This window comes from Nannobrachium achirus, assembly GCF_963921795.1.
Source record: "Nannobrachium achirus genome assembly, chromosome: 22".
Lineage (NCBI taxonomy): Eukaryota > Metazoa > Chordata > Actinopteri > Myctophiformes > Myctophidae > Nannobrachium > Nannobrachium achirus.
The window spans coordinates 7904361-7923566 of record NC_137829.1 but is presented as its reverse complement, the minus strand read 5'-3'; the positions used below and the strand labels follow the sequence as shown (position 1 = coordinate 7923566).

Below are 19206 nucleotides of genomic sequence, written 5' to 3'. Positions count from 1 at the left end.
AAAAAAACGCTTTCCATGCACATTTCAAAGAATATTTCAAAGGATAAACAGTGTTTTGTTTTATTTTGTTTTGTTTTGTTTTGTTTTGTTTTGTTTTGTTTTGTTTTATTTTATTTTAACTATAAGGGTCATAATTATTAACATAGGGCATAGGCTTTCTAAATGGATGTCTGGAAATGAAGACTGCAGCATGGTGTATAGTGCCATCTTGTGGCAAAATGGTAAGCTCCACAATGCTGCTGCCTGACTCCTCAACTGTACAATAGAAGGTCTGCTAGTCTCGCCTCCTTAATAGGCCAGTCAATCTAAGCAAAAAAAGGGCCTGACCCAAAATAAATTGCAATAGTAATGGTTCAAGGTTTTTTTATGATCCTTAGAGTCATCCAAAAAACATGTTAAAATGTTCCATTTTATTCTTAGTGGATCAAGGGAATTCAGGGGGTTCACGTTTGGGTCCCTTCACCTATTATACAGGAAAAAAGACCCCCAAAAAGATCTTCTTTAAGTAGCATGTGAGGGGTCTAACTAGGGTTTTTTCATGATTCTGAATCCATTCCAAGCATTTGTTTTGCACGAAAAACATTCCCCGGGCTAAAAACCTACCCCCAAAACAATGTTTTTTCTGGGGTCAGCTCAGTTTTGTTGTGTCCCTTTATAGCCAGAGGAATGTTTTTCGTGCTAAACAAATGCTTGCAATGGATTCAGGATCATGAAAACCCCCTAGTTAGACCCCTCACATGCTACTTAAAGAAGATTGTTTTTAGGTCTTTTTTTCCTGTATGTGAAGGGACCCAAACTTGAACCCCATGAATTCACCTTGATCAAAATACAAAAAAAATTAACATGTTTTTTTGGATGACCCTAAGGATCATAAAAAACCTTGAACCATTACTATTACAATTTCTTTTTGGTCAAACCTCAGATTGACTAGCCTATAAACTGGCTCCCAGTATGTTTTAGAATCAATTTTACAATTGTTTTAATTGCTATTTTACAATTGTTTTAATTGCTTAAGAAGACTCTACTCCCAAACCCAACTTAAATACATATGTCAGACCAAGGTCTTTTAGTTGTCTCTCCAACTAAGCGTGGATCAAATAGGCTGAATATTTGTATGCTTGTAAATCACGGTTATCTTTTCTTTTTCTTTTTTTCTTTTTTTCTTACAAAAACATGCATTGTTTCATTAAATAGTATATCACTGTTCAGCACTTTGAAAACTGCTACATAAATAATATGTATTGTTGTTTTGGACTACCCCGTTAAATTAACAGTCAAGTCTTGCAACAACAGTATATTTTCCACAAGTCAGTGAGGTGCACCTGCTATAGACTAATATCTGATGTGAGACTGCATAACAGATGATGTTGACTTCCTTAGTGATGTTCTCGTAAGTTCATCAACAGCTGTTAAATATCTCATTTTGAAAGACTCCTTGGTCTGCTGTTTTAAGATGTGGCAACAAACAGATTGGGAAATAATTGGGAAATATGATCTAACATAGAAACTTTTTTTAATACCATGTCTACCATGTCTGACATGATAACAGGAAACCAATTATTATGTGAGCACTAGTCTGGTTAGGAGAGCTGGCCATACATAATTTCCAAGCCCTTGTAGGCCTACAGTCACTAACCTATTATTTGACTTATGTCTGCCTACAGGACATAACTGTTCATCCATGGCCTTGTTTGTAGCTAAAAGTGCCATGACGGAAGTCTGTGAACAATTCCAGGGCTTTGCTGTGATTGTGAATACAGCTGCAACACTCACTCTCACACCCCAGAAAACAGAGTGTTGAGAGACAGTGTTGTATATGAGGAAGTCAGCGTCCCTGGAGTGCCCTATGATAGAACCGTCGTCAGTAGGAAAGTTATTGTCTTGGCCTAAATCATGACCCACCTCAGACACAGCATTCTGCTGGAAAAAAAGATGTTTCCTGACTCATTAACACTACTGAAGGACTCTCATTGGGGCATATCACAAAACAATATTTTTCTTATCTTTCTTACAAAGAAAAACTACTTTATTTTCATATAATTATAATAATATGTATATGTATACCATGTCAAGTATACTTTATGGATTTTTTCTTTTTATGGAGAAAGCCGGCTCCTTTTGAAACAGGAAATGAGAACCCTGGAACAGATTTGTATCCAACTGTGGTCATGTGTTGACTTTTATACATTTCTAAAATATTTAATCAATTATGAAAATCACATCTTTGTCAATAGGCTTATCTCTAAGAGAGATTAAACAACCTATAAAAGTGTCATTTGTTGACAAATAAAACACATGTTGATAAACCATGGTTCAAAAAGGTTTGACTGGATTTGTTTGAATTATTGGAACAAGACAAGCATTTCCATTTAAAAAAAAAAGAAAAAAAGAAAGAAGAACACAAGGATGTCCTTTGAAGAAAGGTCTTAAGTGAAATCAACTACTGTAAGCAGGATTGTGCAACCGTCCAAAGATATGTTATTCAACAAAAGTTACTTATTTTGTGGACTGTATCATCACCTGTCTTAACTGTCATAATTTCAAATTCTGCAGGATTTTTCTAGACCATACTGTATAGTTCACATTTCATTTTTCATTTTTTTTCCCAGCCCTATTTTCATCTGTTTCAAAGATCAATTAAAGGCATGCGTATGAGAGGGAACTTACCAGATGCAAGCAGTGTAATGATCTTCAATGTAATTTGAGTTGTATCGGTCCACTTGGCATGACGTTTTAACTATTACTTTTGATTCGGTATCTGGGCTGATAGCAATGACCACGTTGTTGGCATTGCTGAGGGGCAGTGAGACAGGCACGCAAGTCTCTTGTTCTGTTACCATAGTGACAACATTTCCTGTTGTAGTGTTGTACTCCTCTCTCTCTCTCTCTCTCTCTCTCTCTCTCTCTCTCTCTCTCTCTCTCTCTCTCTCTCTCTCTCCCCCTCTCTCTCACACACACACACACACACACATGCACGCACGCACGCACGCGCACACACACACACACACACACACACACACACTCTCTCTCTCTCTTTCCCTGTATCTCTCTCTCATCTACTCACTCTATTTATGAAAGTTTCTCCTGGGCTGTTACATTTTTTTATGACTTACAGTTACAATCTAGACATTTATGGCAGCATCCAGAAAATGAATTGGATTATTATTATTATTATTATTACCCGGTATAAATAATAAATGATAAATAATTGGTATTATCTGTACTTATTATGTATTATTTCTGCCATTGGTTGTAAGTTGGGGTGGGGTACGGGTGGGGTGGGGGTGGGGGGTGGGGGGGTATTAACGTGCTGCACCATGTGCCATGTGGGAGGAAGTGGCTCAGTTGCACATGAGTGCCGTCCAGACAGTCTTCCCCTTAACGTCATTAAATGTCATATTGTATATTGCGGTTTCTCTGTGACGTACACCAGGTGTGTTGTAGGGATATCTTGCTATCTCTGCCCTTCTGATTCAAGTCAGAGTTTTATTTTTTATTTCAGTAAATCAAGGGTGTTTCCTTTGCCTTAACCTATGAGACACTGGCTGCAAACGAGGAAGTTCCACTTTGCCCCAGTACCTGCAGTACCTACACTAACACTGCAATAACACTTGTTTTGGTGGTTATGAAATTGCTCACAGAAAGGAAACACGCATAAAGAGTTTATTTGTTCAAAATCATTCACTGTTTTGATTTGTATCCTGTTTTACCCATCCCATTATTAATGTAGGCCTATGTTATGTTATCAGGATTAATAAAATGTTATGATTAATGATTGATCGCAGTAACACAGGACTAGGGACGTGCAGAGAATGTTAAAGAGGCAGGGGCTGAAATTTCATCTCACATCTAATTTTGAATGTTCGTGCTTCCACGTCAAACAAATGCAAATTGTACTCAGCGTACATAATTAGGTAAGGTCAAAGAGAGAAAATAGACATCATCAAGTGTTAAAAGGCAACAGCACTGCTTAAGTTGTGCCTTGAAATCACCCAACTTCTTGTTAAGCTATAGAAGAGGATGACCAAACATTTTAGAATGTGGCTTTCTTTTGTCTGTCAAAATTAGCATCAACCTAATGCAGGCTGTATGGGCAACTGTTGTACAACTGTTGCTCCTGATGAAGCCGCATGCTTGGCTGACGGTTGTTGACAGAGACAGAGAACATGTAGGCCTATATCGGGTGTGTGAAGTGTGAACTCCATAAACTATTAACCTGTGTTTTTCATTGCAGAGAGAGAAATGCCATCTCCTATGTGGTTTTCACACCTTTGCATGTGCCCCACAGTAAACATGCACTCAGCTACAACATCTCAAGATGGGAGGTACCTGTCTCAGTTGTTATCTATATCCTTTTTTTTTCTTTTCTTTTTTTTTTTTATCCCTTTAATCCATTTTTCACCCGGTGTCAATTATTGAATGTAATCCTGGGCGCTACACTCCCTCTGCCAACCAGGGTAGACAACAAACTGACCTCATGCTTCCTTCTATGCATTAGGAGTCCAAGTTGCTTCTTTTCACCCGACAGGGGGAGTTTCCCTGGTTGAACGTAGCACGTGGAAGGAATACGTTATTCCAACCAGAGAGAACACGCCCCAGCGCCCACAGCGCCCCTGGCGGGAATCGAACCCAGGAACTTCTAGATGTGAGGCAACAGCACTACTGACTGCCCCCCTTGGTTTTCTAGGCCTATATCTTTTTCACATCATGATTATTCCTTCAACATGGGTTGACTTGAATAATTAGGTTAATATAATACTATTAGGTCACAAATAGTTTTAGTAATCACCAGAGGCAACATTCCCTGATTGACCAACCCAACCCATCAACTTCACAGATAGACCAAGCTTTGCTTCACATTTGTACTGCTGTAACAAGTGGTAGCGGGTACAATAGAACTGTATTATTGTACAGAGTTGACCTGTATATCTATATACTTTATATTAGAATTCATGGAATCTCTGTGTGTGTGTGTGTGTGTGTGTGTGTGTGTGTGTGTGTGTGTGTGTGTGTGTGTGTGTGTGTGTGTGTGTGTGTGTGTGTGTGTGTGTGTGTGTGTGTGTGTGTGTGTGCGTGCGTGCGTGCGTGCGTGCGTGCGTGCGTGCGTGCGTGCGTGCGTGCGTGCGTTTCACACAAAATTTGTCTCTGGCATGACTTGGACAGCGTCCGTCCGACCGATCTGTCTCAAACTTGGCAACGTGCCATCCCCTCGGAATCCAAATCTCTACTTTACACCTGAAAGTCAAAAGTGATGAACCATTAGGTGTGTGAATTGACTCGAAGGATGTCAACTAATGTGCTGCATGTTCACTTATATTTGAAATCATTTATAAACCTGTATTTATCGTTGCATGTTAATAATTTAAAATTAAAGTAATTATATATCATAGTCAGCATAACACAGCTTTATTGGCCCTTTTAGTGTATATGTTACAGTCAGTTTGGGTAACTCAGTGAGATCATGGTAAGAGCACTTGTTTTGTCGTTCACCACACACCAATCACCACCAGATGGCGGCAACAGCCGTTCACTAGTGAGGGGCTGACGTCACTCGTTTGCGACTCGTTTGTTCCGCCCCGCGACGCACGACGAGCGCTCCGTTTCTCTATCTAACCGTTTCTCTATCTAACCGTGACATATACATTCACAATTGACATCGTTGGAGTTCTTCTTGCTCCTCTCCTCTTGGACTGTATATCCTTACCCTAACCTCAGTAAAACTATGCCTAAACCTAACCCTAACCCTTAGTCGAACTAATGGGACGTCATAATATTGAGATTTTACCATTTGCTGGAACGCAGAAACGCAAATAGCCGAGGACACGGTGTGAGTCCATCAAGAAAATTGACAGAAATAAGAGGCAAAACCACTTTGTGCATGTCAAACGTTATATTCCGATTAAATGCTTTGAGGTATGTAAATGAGGATTACTTTTATTTTTCATTATTCTTTGTACTTTTTTATTCATTATTATTATTATCCATGTGTAACGGAGGTGATCCGAACCTCCCCACCCGGCTTTGAACCCGGGTCTCCCGCGTGTAAGTCCAATATCTTAACCATCACTCCAAGAGAGCAGATACTAGACTTTTGAGGCTTCAGGCTGGGGCTGCGACTCTCTCCGCCACACTCACCCCCCTTTGACCTCCTCCTACAGGGAAGCCCGAATCCGGGTCACGGCACCAATGTAACGGAGGTGATCCGAACCTCCCCACCCGGCTTCGAACCCGGGTCTCCCGCGTGAAAGTCCAATATCTTAACCATCACTCCAAAGGGATATCCCTATGGAATGAGAGCAGATACTAGACTTTTGAGGCTTCAGGCTGGGGCTGCGACTCTCTCCGCCACACATGTATGTATTATCCATCCGACAGTTACGTTTTGGAATCGCTGATAGGAATTTACTGAGTGTAACACAGTCATGTGATTACTACATAGCTTGTGCACCCTGTTGTTGTCTGACCAAATGTTAATGTCACTTATTCTGACCTTGAACTTTCTGCTAGGTGCTGACTTTGAGAGCATGTGTTTAGTTTTCGGATTGTAATTGCTATTATAAAATCTGGTTAATCTAATTCAAAATGTCCATACTGCATGCCATTAAAGGATGCATGCGAACATATCCAAAAGCGTTATGGATCAAAAATGTAAATTAGAAAATGTTTAAATTAGAACATTGAGGCAAACAAAAGCCAACCACAAAAACTGTTGGAGGCACTAAATCAACAAACTCCAAACAAAAAGCACAAACTGCATTATTTCAAATGGCTTACTCATTACCAACAAGCTGGTGGTGTCAAACTGTTTTAACAGTTTTTTTCACCACCATCACCACTTGCCACCCTGTTCCGGTCTTTATGGTTCTGACCACATCCAAGCTCACTATAAGAAACTAGGTGCTAAAAAATACACTTTCTCATTCAAACCTGTAAAAATTGAAGATGTGCTAAAAATAACGTATAACCAAACAAGGCCACCGGCCAACATAACCCAGAGACACAGCTGTCTCTATTGCTCCCATAGTAGCCCACATTACAAACGTATCTATCTGTCAGTGTCACGTCCCATAAGAATTCAAGATGACGAGAGTAATCCCTCTATATAAAAAGGAAGCAAATTAGAACCATAGCAACCTCCCTGTTTCCATCCTTTGTTCCATCTCAAAGGTTAAAGTGGGTTCTGGCCTTTCTACATTGCATTTTCTATTCATGGCACCCACCACACACTTACAACTATTGTTGTGTCTTTAACAACAAACCCAGTTTTGTGGTAGGGGAAGAGCTCTAACTTCCTCAAGGCCTAACCTTGTGGGGCTGACTCACTGGAACTCAGGTCACACCCTGGGCTAATGACAACAGGCATGGGGTTCTGCCAAGGCTATTAATAGGACACAGAGCGGCTAAATCTATAGAACAGTCACTCACAACCCTTGTTCTCTAATTGGTGTGCAGTATGTTATACCGGTTTCCACTTAAAAGTAGTTTTGAAAGTACATTTTAGTAAGCTATGTAGAGTTTTTGAGCAGCTCTAAAGGATAAACGGGTCAGCAATGACAAACATTTTGTGCCCATACTGTAGAAATGAGGGGTGGGGGGGCTTAGTGCTCCTATATGCACAGCAAAATCCTCCATGTTCATTTAACTCTTCCGGGGATTTTATGTGTGACATTAGTGACATTCACAGACAGTTGCTGTTGAACATCCTGCACATAGGATAGGAAGTTATGAAGGAGAAACTTCAAAAGGACATCCTCTTGAGCAGTGTTGAAATGTACTGATGTGTGAAAGATGAGAAACGTTGTTGATGTGCGATTGCATGTGTTAAGCAGCAACTGTTTAAGACAAGACAAGATAACAGAAGTCACTTTTATTGTGCTGTTATTAATAATTGTTGGCCTCCCCTAAGTAACAAGAAACCTTATGAAATAAAATGTCGCCAACCAATCATCAAGGACGATGATACACGAAAGAAGATTAATAATTGTGTTCAAATAATATAGCCTACTAACATCTACAATATGTTTATTCTCATATCTAAGGATTGATGACAACTAGTCTATAAAGTGATTGGTTATTTGTACAATAACGATATAGGGTATACATTCTGAATAACGTAACAAGATGAAAACCTGTCCTCAGTATCTCAGTTGCAGGCTACTGTTCATTCAAGGAACAGATTCCACATGGAAACAATACCGTTTTGCAGCCATGGTAATAATGGCACACAAGTTTGATTGTGTGCCGCTTACTCATCTAAATCTATCATGATTTCTGGGTACGTATACTGAATTGTATTTTACGGTATAGTTGTTGACAAATCCCTGTATAATGTACTAGCAACATGGCAGCAAGATGATACGCTAACACTTGTGGAGAGGACATGGCTGTGGTGAGGCGGGTACGATAAGATTTCAACAGAAGTGCAGGAAACTTCCCTCTGTTCTGTGGTTGTTTTCACTGACTTCTTCAAAACTCAAAGGTTGAGTAACAGATTCATGATTACCATATTCTTCATACTGTTTACACTTTATCTGTTTCAATACAAACATCCTTCTATACAGTCTCTGCATCTTTTATTACAGTATGGTAGGCCAGTAGTTCTCAACCTTTTCAGGCTGCGACCCCCCAAAATAATCAAATGTGAACTGGGGACGCCCCCCAAACAATTATATCTGAACATCCTGAAAAGCAGCAGATCTAAAAGCTCACAACGCCTCGCATTCGCCTCACACTCGCCTCATCTGGGGACCCCAGGTGGGGACTCTTCACTGGCAGGTGAGTCAGTAGAATGCAAAAGCAGTGACAACACAACATAAATGTGTGTGGGGAGGAAATTGGGGAGAAAAAGGAGGTAGAAATAAGAATTGGCTTCTCTAAATTATAATAATGATTTAGTTTTGGATGACAGTAGGTTGATTTGAAACACAATATTGGTAGTGATCACATTCCTCGTGTTCATCATGTACCATATTCATTTCACTTCTGTATAATAGTGGTGGTGGGGGGGGGGACATGAATAAATAGTTCCACCTGCTGGCAGGAGACAAGTACTGCAGTTTCTTTTTTCTCTTTTTGCAGTGAGGTACTGGTCCTTGTGTTGTAACGTCAGTAAGACACCGGATGGCAGTATAGTAGTGCCTCTACTATCTCGGTTCAGTGGCAGGTGCCTTTTTCAAATACATATAACTAGGGAGAAAGAGAGAGAGAGAGAGAGAGACAAAGAGACAGAGAGAGAGAGAGAGAGGAGAACGATACAATGAGGGAAAAGAGTAGAGGTGTGAAAGAAGATGTGCACTTGTGCAGCGTTAAGAGAGACTATAAGTTTGCGGCCCTTCTGGCCGCTCACATCTAGAGATCACGCCCGCTTTGCATGCGCTCACAGCTACGTTGCAGCAGTGATCCAACTAATATGGCCATATATGGAGATCTGTATCTGTCAGTCCTTGCACACTTGCCCACATGTCCCTAGTACCCAGTTGTCCAGGTACCCACCTCTCCAAGTGCCCACACGTCCCTAGTGCACAGTAGCCTGGCCCTGCACCGCCTAAAGGCCAATATTTGGGGGAAATCTTTAAACATTTTGTGATTATGAGAAGTAGAGACATATCTGAAGGTGGAAAAGTAGATGGTCAGCAAGGCAGATGCGTTATTGATTTTTCTATTATGTTTTTTGAACAACTGCTGAACGTGGAGTTACAGATGGACAAAGATACACACTATTGCTGTGGTACGCATTCTGATTTGGCAGTGAACTATTAGCTATCCACATACACAGTGTTCGCGTGTGCTTGCTTGCGTGCGTGTGCGCGCGCGCGCGTGTGTGTATGCGTGTTCGTGTGTGCGTGCTTGCGTGCATGCATGCACGCACGCGTGTGTGTGTGTTATACCTTCCAACTTTTCTGCATTTTGCAGGATATTCCTTTTATTGTACCATTTCTCCTGTGTGTGTGTGTGTGTGTGTGTGTGTACAAGCTATGGCTAGACTCCTGCAGAGCCACGGTTTCTACATCTTTTCCCAGACAAACATCTGTGGGGACGTGGAATATTTGATAGTGTGTGCGTGCAATATGCTGTTTAATTACCCCCACAAATCACAGATTATCATCATTATCATTTTATTTGTTGATTTATTTCATGTAGATTGGTGGGCCTGTGACAGCACAGATGGATTAACGTGAACCGAGGACTCATCACATAAATTGATTGATTAATTGAATAGTGAATACTTTATTAGAAGTTTGCATAGGAAAGGCACAGTACAGTTCACTGATACAAGGTTAACTAAAAGGATAAAGAAAGCTTTGGGGCTTGTTTAAATTGGGGTCCCTTTTTCTCAGTTCATACAACATTAAATGACAGACAAATAAACCACAGTACTAAGCAAAAAGAAAAAAAAAAACATTAATACAGACAGTTGGAAAAAAAAAAAAATATATATATATAGAAAATAATGAATGAAAAAATATGAATCACAATCCTTTATGCTGATATTCAGGAAGCCGTGTTTGATGGTAAATAATTATAAGTCTGACTTTTAAGCATCACGGTCTATCCCTCTTTGAAAATAAGAGGTATTTATTGTGTCCAAATAGAATCTAATGACATCCAATTACATGCTTTGCTGGGTTCTAATTGTTTACGCTTGCCTTTCCCCACAAATTCATTTCTACACCAAATGAAAAACAACCAATTCATTATTGTAGGCAACCTCATTTAATGGCCAAAAAGCTTTCACAAATACACTGTTGAAAGCACGTTTCGCTGCCAAGTAGACATCCTCAATAGGTCAGAGGCAAACAAAATGCTGAATGTCATCCCTGGCAATGCTTACAATCTGGTCCCTGGCAATTGCTTATACTGGGTGAAAAAAGGCATCACAATACATACAAAAAATATATATATATTAAATGAATTGCCTATGTCAGAATTTCTGAGAATACATTGATCATACAAGTAGAGTGTTTTTCATGGTGTTTGCAGCATGTGTGTGTGTGTGTGTGTGTGTGTGTGTGTGTGTGTGTGTGTGTGTGTGTGTGGCTGGGTTTGGGGACTGGGTAGGCCCCTAGGCCGGGTCATGACAGTGTGTCCTGGGTATGACGTTAAACTGCTCCGTAACTACCATCGTCAATGTAGTACCGGTAGGTGCAGTAGATGCATTTGCAACTTCTGTGTACTATAGGCCTACTGTAACCCAGTGGTTCTCAACCTTTTTACACCAAGTACCACCTCAGAGAATATCTGTCTCTCCATGTACCACCATAATAATCAAATTATTGGCTTAGGAATGCAACAAAAACAAAAACATCACCATGAATTCAAAGCTTCATGGAGTGTGCAACTGATAGAAATTTATTTTTGTGAACTACTCCTTAAACTCCTGCAGTTGTCACACAATGAAGCAGACACTGAGACGAACATTGAGACAGACATTGAGACACGACATTGAGACATACTGTACATTGAGACATACATTGAGAGCCTTTTTCAACCAAGTGCTTGGTCAGAACTACCAAGTTCTGTAGTATAATATAAATATTTCACTACACTTTTGTATTTTTTCTTCTTATTTGGGAGACTCCTCTGCGTACCACCAGAGGGGGGCTCAAATACTACCTGTTGTACATGTACCACAACAAGTTGAAAACCACTGCTGTAACCTATACTGCGTCTAGAATATTTGTGTTACCTGTATGCTTTCCCTGTGCGTGGACATGAATACATTCTTAAACTGTGTGTGTCAACTTGTTGTCTCCGCCAAGTTTGACCGAGACGATGTTTTGCACCCTGTCCGTCTGTGTGTGTTTGTGTCCGTCTGTTACCAGCTTATCTCCAGCACCGTTGGCCCGGCTGCTGCCATACTGTGCACATAATACACTCCCTGGATGCCAATTCAGAACCTCTGCCCCATTTTTCACATTGGCCTGTTATAGCGCTGCCATGAGGACAATCTTTCCAAAACACATTCTTTTATAATCTTTAAAATCTTCAGTAAATAATGTAATAATGACTTATGGTACATTATATATTTTTAATTTATGTTAGCAAATTTCTGCAGTGAACTCATCTCCAGTACAACCACATCACAACTGTTTTCATACACATTACTTTAAGTACTGGAAAAACTGTTTCCGCCCACTCAGGATGTGTTCAGGGTTAAATTTAGAGATGGGGCTCAGAGATATAGTGCACTGTAACTGACACCATGCACCTGCTTAGACCATGCAGCAGCCACACCACAAGATGTGGAAGTGAGCAGGAACGGGGCCTGTGTGAGGAGTAGGACAAATGGGTGAGGAAGTGGTGAGGTTTCATGTACAATGCATACACACCCACTCTCGTTGGTGATATGTAGAGTAAATGTGTATTCAAAAACAAATCATGTGGATCTCGGTATCCACATGGGAAAGGAGGATCTCAGACTTTCATGTGGCCAGCCTGTGATGTCAGTCATCTATGACATCAGCATCGAATTAACCAGTAATCTATCAAACTAATACAACTAATAATGCCAAATAATTAAGCAATGTTACACAAGAGGGTGTGGGTTATCATGAATATTGGCACATGCACCTGCATTGCTGCAGGAACGAGCCGAAGGTGAGTTCTGTATATGCAGCGCTAAAAATAGTAGAAGCTATTTCAACCAATCAGATTGCTTCGTCGGAACTACCTGTTGTATAATACTGAATAATCACAACTACAATAATGATAATAACAATAATCTAACAAACAAAAACTGTTAGTTAGTCTATGATAAAAGTAAATTGAAATAAAGTTAAATATTCCAAAATATATAAAGTCTGTGTGAAAGAAACATTAGTGGATGTACCTCTCTGGCCTACTGGCAGTGTGCACAAGACATTGGGTGCTGACTGCTAATCGGACCGGACCACCCAGCGGTTGTTTGTGAGATTAGCTCCGGACACACAAATAGACACAGACCACCCTCTAACATACAGCTATGGCTAGACTCCTGCAGAGCCACGGTTTCTACATCTTTTCCCAGACAAACATCTGTGGGGACGTGGAATATTTGATAGTGTGTGCGTGCAATATGCTGTTTAATTACCCCCACAAATCACAGATTATCATCATTATCATTTTATTTGTTGATTTATTTCATGTAGATTGGTGGGCCTGTGACAGCACAGATGGATTAACGTGAACCGAGGACTCATCACATAAATTGATTGATTAATTGAATAGTGAATACTTTATTAGAAGTTTGCATAGGAAAGGCACAGTACAGTTCACTGATACAAGGTTAACTAAAAGGATAAAGAAAGCTTTGGGGCTTGTTTAAATTGGGGTCCCTTTTTCTCAGTTCATACAACATTAAATGACAGACAAATAAACCACAGTACTAAGCAAAAAGAAAAAAAAAAACATTAATACAGACAGTTGGAAAAAAAAAAAAATATATATATATAGAAAATAATGAATGAAAAAATATGAATCACAATCCTTTATGCTGATATTCAGGAAGCCGTGTTTGATGGTAAATAATTATAAGTCTGACTTTTAAGCATCACGGTCTATCCCTCTTTGAAAATAAGAGGTATTTATTGTGTCCAAATAGAATCTAATGACATCCAATTACATGCTTTGCTGGGTTCTAATTGTTTACGCTTGCCTTTCCCCACAAATTCATTTCTACACCAAATGAAAAACAACCAATTCATTATTGTAGGCAACCTCATTTAATGGCCAAAAAGCTTTCACAAATACACTGTTGAAAGCACGTTTCGCTGCCAAGTAGACATCCTCAATAGGTCAGAGGCAAACAAAATGCTGAATGTCATCCCTGGCAATGCTTACAATCTGGTCCCTGGCAATTGCTTATACTGGGTGAAAAAAGGCATCACAATACATACAAAAAATATATATATATTAAATGAATTGCCTATGTCAGAATTTCTGAGAATACATTGATCATACAAGTAGAGTGTTTTTCATGGTGTTTGCAGCAGGCAGACAAAATGTACCATGTTTGAGAGCGCAGGTCTGAGATCGTCGAAAACTAGACAAGAACTATGGCATGAGACTGAATACACAATCCTAGAGCTGACTCTACGTATGTACCGTACTTCACAGAAACCAGGATAATGACCATGATACTGACACCAGGATACTGACACCAGGATAATGACCATGATACTGAAACCAGGATAATGACCATGATACTGACACCAGGATACTAACACCATGATACTGACACCAGGATACTGACCATGATACTGACACCAGGATACTGACACCATGATACTGACACCAGGATACTGACACCATGATACTGACACCAGGATACTAACCAGGATATTGATCAGGATACTGAAACCAGGATATTGACACCAGGATATTGACAAAGATGCTGACACCAGGATATCCTGATCAATATCCTGGATAGTATCCTGGTGTCAGTGGGTCAGGATACTGACACCAGGAAATTGAGCAGGATACTGACCAGGATACTGACCAGGATGCTGACACCAGCTAGGATACAGACCAGGATACTGACCAGGATACTGACCTAGATATTGACATCTACTGACACCAGGCAGAACCATTATACTGACAACAGGATACTGATACTGATACTAAGCTTGTCCAACCATTTATGGGTTTTGCAGTAATGTAGTTATCACAAAAGTAAACTATCTTTAATGCATGAGAACATTTTCATGAGGCTTCTTTCACCAGTTGTGGCAAGGTGACATGAACTCTGCCTCTCATTTGTGGTTTAATTTGTTGGATAAACGAATCAAGGCGTAGAGGAGGAGTAGAAGTGTTTTATTTATTTATTCCACAATATAAACCTGTGTAATGTTTAAAATGTATCAATTTGAGAATACAATTACATAACATACTGTATATTTTATGTATTTAAATACAGAAAATACAAGATCTGAAAATATCTTGAAACAAATTACATCTTATTTATTTCAGCAAAATACAAATGACAAAAGATAAATATAAAATGACAAAGAAAAAATACTTATTTCAAAATACTACCCATCTCTGACTCCCTGTCAGTAGCCTATTTACATAATGTGTACATATTGTCCCAGTTTGAGCAAAAAAAAAAGGTCTATTTTTAGAAACAACAAAATAACATACGATATACACACCTACATTAAAATGCAATAGAATAGACATCTACTGTATATGTAAGCCATTACTGTGTTCAACTCGAAAACTAAATGTTTGTCTGACTGACCACTGTGTACGATTGTAGCAAAATTGTCTACAAACCCCAATCAAAAATAAAACGGCACATTCAGCGTGCCTTGGAATAAGCCAGGCCTGTCTTCAAGGCCATAGTCCATGCATTTTTCCTGTGGAGTTCAGCCGCGGTGCTTCTCTCAGGCAGGGACTGGCAGAGAATGTTAGAGAGGCAGGGGTTGAAATTTCGAAAAGGGCCCTTTGGTGAAAATACTGTATCGAAAATAGCCGACCGCTGCGACGCGTTGTGAGCTTGGAGGTCTGCTATAGGTCTGCTATAGGTGCTTGATACCACACTGAACTAAGCATAATCAGTTTCTTTCACGATTGTAAAAACTGCATTCATGCTCTAGAGAGGGCACTTTTTAATAAATAAAAGGGCAGGGGCTCAAGCCCCCTTTGAAGTGTATGTGTGCACGTGCGTGCTCTCAGGTGTTGCTGCTACTGTTGTCTGTGGTGTTCTTGGGGGAGGCACTGGAGGGAGACAGATAGCCCTTAAACAGTCTCAACACCCTCTGCTTATAGGTCTTAATGGCAAAGAAGTAGATGACTGGATCCAAGCAGGAGTTGATGTTCATAAATGAAACTGTCACCTGCAGGGGAAAATAATTATTAGAATTATTCAAAACCTTTCAAAAATGCAGATCTACTAGCTCACAAGCTCTACAAGTGACGTGTTGTGAGCTTTTAGATTTTGATGATATTAACCAATGTTGCTGGGGACCCCCTGCTGGAACCCCTTCAAGGGCCCTGGGAGGTCCCCACTTTGAGAACCACTGTTCTAGTGCTGTGGTTCTCAACCTGCGGGTCGGGACCACTAGGGGGGTCCCCACATTATTTTTGGGGGTCCCCAGATGATGAACTTAATGTGCAACATTGTTTTCTCACTCAACAGTAAACAAACCAACATACAATTATGTTTATTATGAGTATAGAGGGTATCTGCACATTTCTAAAGGGACAATATAAGGACTTTTTTTATAAAGACCTTTTTAATACCTCTAAAATGAAAAATAAAACATTGGCGAAATTGTCAAATATTAGAGGCAGAAATTATGAAAATATTTTCACAATAGAACTGTGTTATACAAAATGTAAATGCCTCAAGTTCCTCAACTCTTTGTGCTCGTCAGGGTGCCCAGTTAAAATATAATTATGTTGGGGGTCACAGCCTGAAAAGGTTGAGAACCAGTTTTCTAGTGAGCCACTGCAGATCCTACCTGTAGGGAAACTTTAAAAGCCCTCAGCTCCCGGCAGGTGGGCCGATGGTGTATCTTCCTCAACATGAACTGCATCACGTTCAGATGGTACGGGCTGAAGCACACGACGAAGGTGAGGAGGATGAGGAGGATGATGGTGTTGGCCCTGTGGCTCCTCCGCGAGCGACCGCTGAGAGAGCTCTTCTTGGCCGTGGCTCGAAGTTTCAGGTTGATCTTGGCGTAGCAGCTCAGGATGACCGTCAGCGGGCAGAAGAAGGAGACGGTGCAGGCCAGGAGCAGGAGGTAAGGGGTGGCCGGTGACCCCTCGAAGTTGAGGTACTCCATGCAGGTGCGTCTGCCCTGGCGCTCGTGGAGCATGCCGCGGAACAGCAGCGGGGCCGTCTCCAGGGACACCAGGGCCCACGCGAGGCCGCAGACCCCCCGGACCACCCCCACACTCCGGAGACACTGCAGCCGGTTTGGATGCACCATGGCCAGGTATCGGTCCAGGCTGATACAGGTCATGAAGGCGATGCCTGTTGACAGACACGGTAGAATTGGTGATATACTGTACAACCCCGCCACTCCGACATGTCTCCTTTCCGACATGTCTCCATTCCGACACTAACCCTATCTCTAACCCTTACCCTAAACGTAACCCCTATGGAAGTGTCGCCACTCCGACAATAAGAAGTCAATTTAAGGAGTGGCGACATGTCGGAATGGAGAGCGACACCCTGTACAATGCATACTAAGGCTGGGCAATATTTCGAAAATATATCAATATCCAGGTATCAGCATGTGAGGTGTACATATCGACGAAGGCGGCTTGAAGTGAAGTATTGGTGTATGTGTCAATTAATTGACACACTATGCATGCACGTAGCACATGCAAAAAAGCAGTCCATCTGTAACCAGGTGTGGTTATTTCAATAAAACCATTGCTGGAAAATGGAAATAAGACATTTAATTTCTTTATTCTATGTGTACTGTGCAGTGTGCATGCATGGTTATGCTATTCATTATCTGGGTTAGGCAAACAGAAAAATATTAAAAACGATATAATGCAATTGTTTTTACTAATGTCGTGAGTAATATCGATATCGAGGTATTCAACAAAGTTATCGAATATCGAAGGTTTTCCTAATATCGCCCAGCCTTAATGCATACTAACATTACAATGGCAAACAAGCACACAAAGAGAGTTTCAGAGAAAAATGCAAAGAAACATTAACATTACCTGCATAGGTGTTTGCAAAGAAGAGAAGGCTGGTCAGCCTGCAGAGCATATCACCAAAGGGCCAGTCAAACTGACGAATGTAGTATATGATTCTGGCCGGCAGCGCCAGAGTGAACAGGCTGTCAGAGAGTGCCAGGTTGAGCAGGTAAATGGATGTGGAGTTGAACTTTTGCCTCTTCTGGCAGATCACATAGAGGACCAGGCCGTTGCCACAGACACTGATGAGGAACACCAGAGAGTAGAAGATGGGGAAGATGACCACCGCAGCACTCTGGTAGACAAACACATCACAGCTGCTCTCGTTGGTCAAAGGATGACGTGAATCGATGGACTCCAGTGTGATGTTGTCTCCAGCCATTTCTCCTGTCATTTAAGAAAAGGAAAATCTCTGTAAATGCAAATGCATACCTACTGAAGAGAGGAAGGGAAGTGAAAACAGCACAGCTGTACAGTATATAAGAAGCTGAAAAGGAGTTGGCCTACTGTGGCAATCTGTAATGTAAGATTGTGTATGATCATTGTGTAATATTACAATACTCACAAGAGATATACTGTAGGTGCTGCACTTCACGAGAGGTGCTATGGTGCTGCACTGTTTGTGTTCTTTTGTTACATGTGTCAGTGTTGATGCTGAATTGAGCTGGAGGGCGTGAGGCACCTGAAATGATTTTAAAGTGTGTCAAATGCCATTGCCACCCCCGCACATAACATCTGATGTGTGACACATAGCGTGCTTTTGTAAGATATTGTAGATACAGATAAGGAGAGGCTCTTTTTTTACACAGTTTAGATATGACATTACATTTAACACACTTGTACCAGTCTTTTCACACAAACTTGAGCCTTTATTTACCTTTATAAATATCTATGCTTAATCTTATAATTTAATTTCTATATTTACTGTAGGTAGTAATTGCTTTTGAGCTACCCTAGCGTGGGGCTCTGAGGATGGCTGTGTCGGTCGATCAGTCCACCAGCCTGTTGGTCAGTCGTCCACTCGTCCTTCCAATACTTTGGTCCCAAACATAACCTTTAAAACTACTGGTTGGTTTGCCATGAAATGAGTGGAGGCTCTTATGGTTCCATGCTTTTGGCTGCCCCATGGCCTTCCCTCTGGCGCCTCCTTTTGACAAACAATATATGGTTGTGTACAATAGGCCTATCTCAATATGAAATGGGTGGATTGCCATGAAACTTATACCCAACTTCTCCCTGGAGAATGAACCCTGATTTAGGTGACCCAAAAGGGATTTTTTGGCAATTCACGGTACTCACTTTTGCTGTTGTTTACAATAATGTGGTGATCTGTGAATATACAGTATATACAGACCCCAAATAATAATAAAATAAAACATAAAATAAAATAAATAATAATAATTATCAAACTTGTACAGCTTACCAGATAATCCATACAACAGAACAGAAAAGTAGTGACCTGTGTGTCAGGCACGCACACGCACACACGCACACGCACACGCACACACACACACACACACACACACACACACACACACACACACACGCACGCACGCACGCACGCGCGCG

General features: G+C 40.8%; 1 protein-coding gene across 1 annotated transcript in view; it reads right to left on the bottom strand.

Annotated features, from left to right (window-relative positions):
- Nucleotides 1-18019, bottom strand: part of gpr183a (G protein-coupled receptor 183a) — a gene marked incomplete at both ends in the record, with an annotated part of 29329 nt that extends 11310 nt beyond the window's left edge. The window contains 4 exons of the mRNA XM_080753544.1: nucleotides 12235-12265; nucleotides 15668-15815; nucleotides 16443-16957; nucleotides 17662-18019. Of these exons, the coding sequence (XP_080609670.1) occupies nucleotides 12235-12265; nucleotides 15668-15815; nucleotides 16443-16957; nucleotides 17662-18019 (1052 nt within the window). The remainder of the gene's footprint in view (nucleotides 1-12234; nucleotides 12266-15667; nucleotides 15816-16442; nucleotides 16958-17661) is intronic.
- Between the last annotated feature and the right edge of the window lie 1187 nt (nucleotides 18020-19206).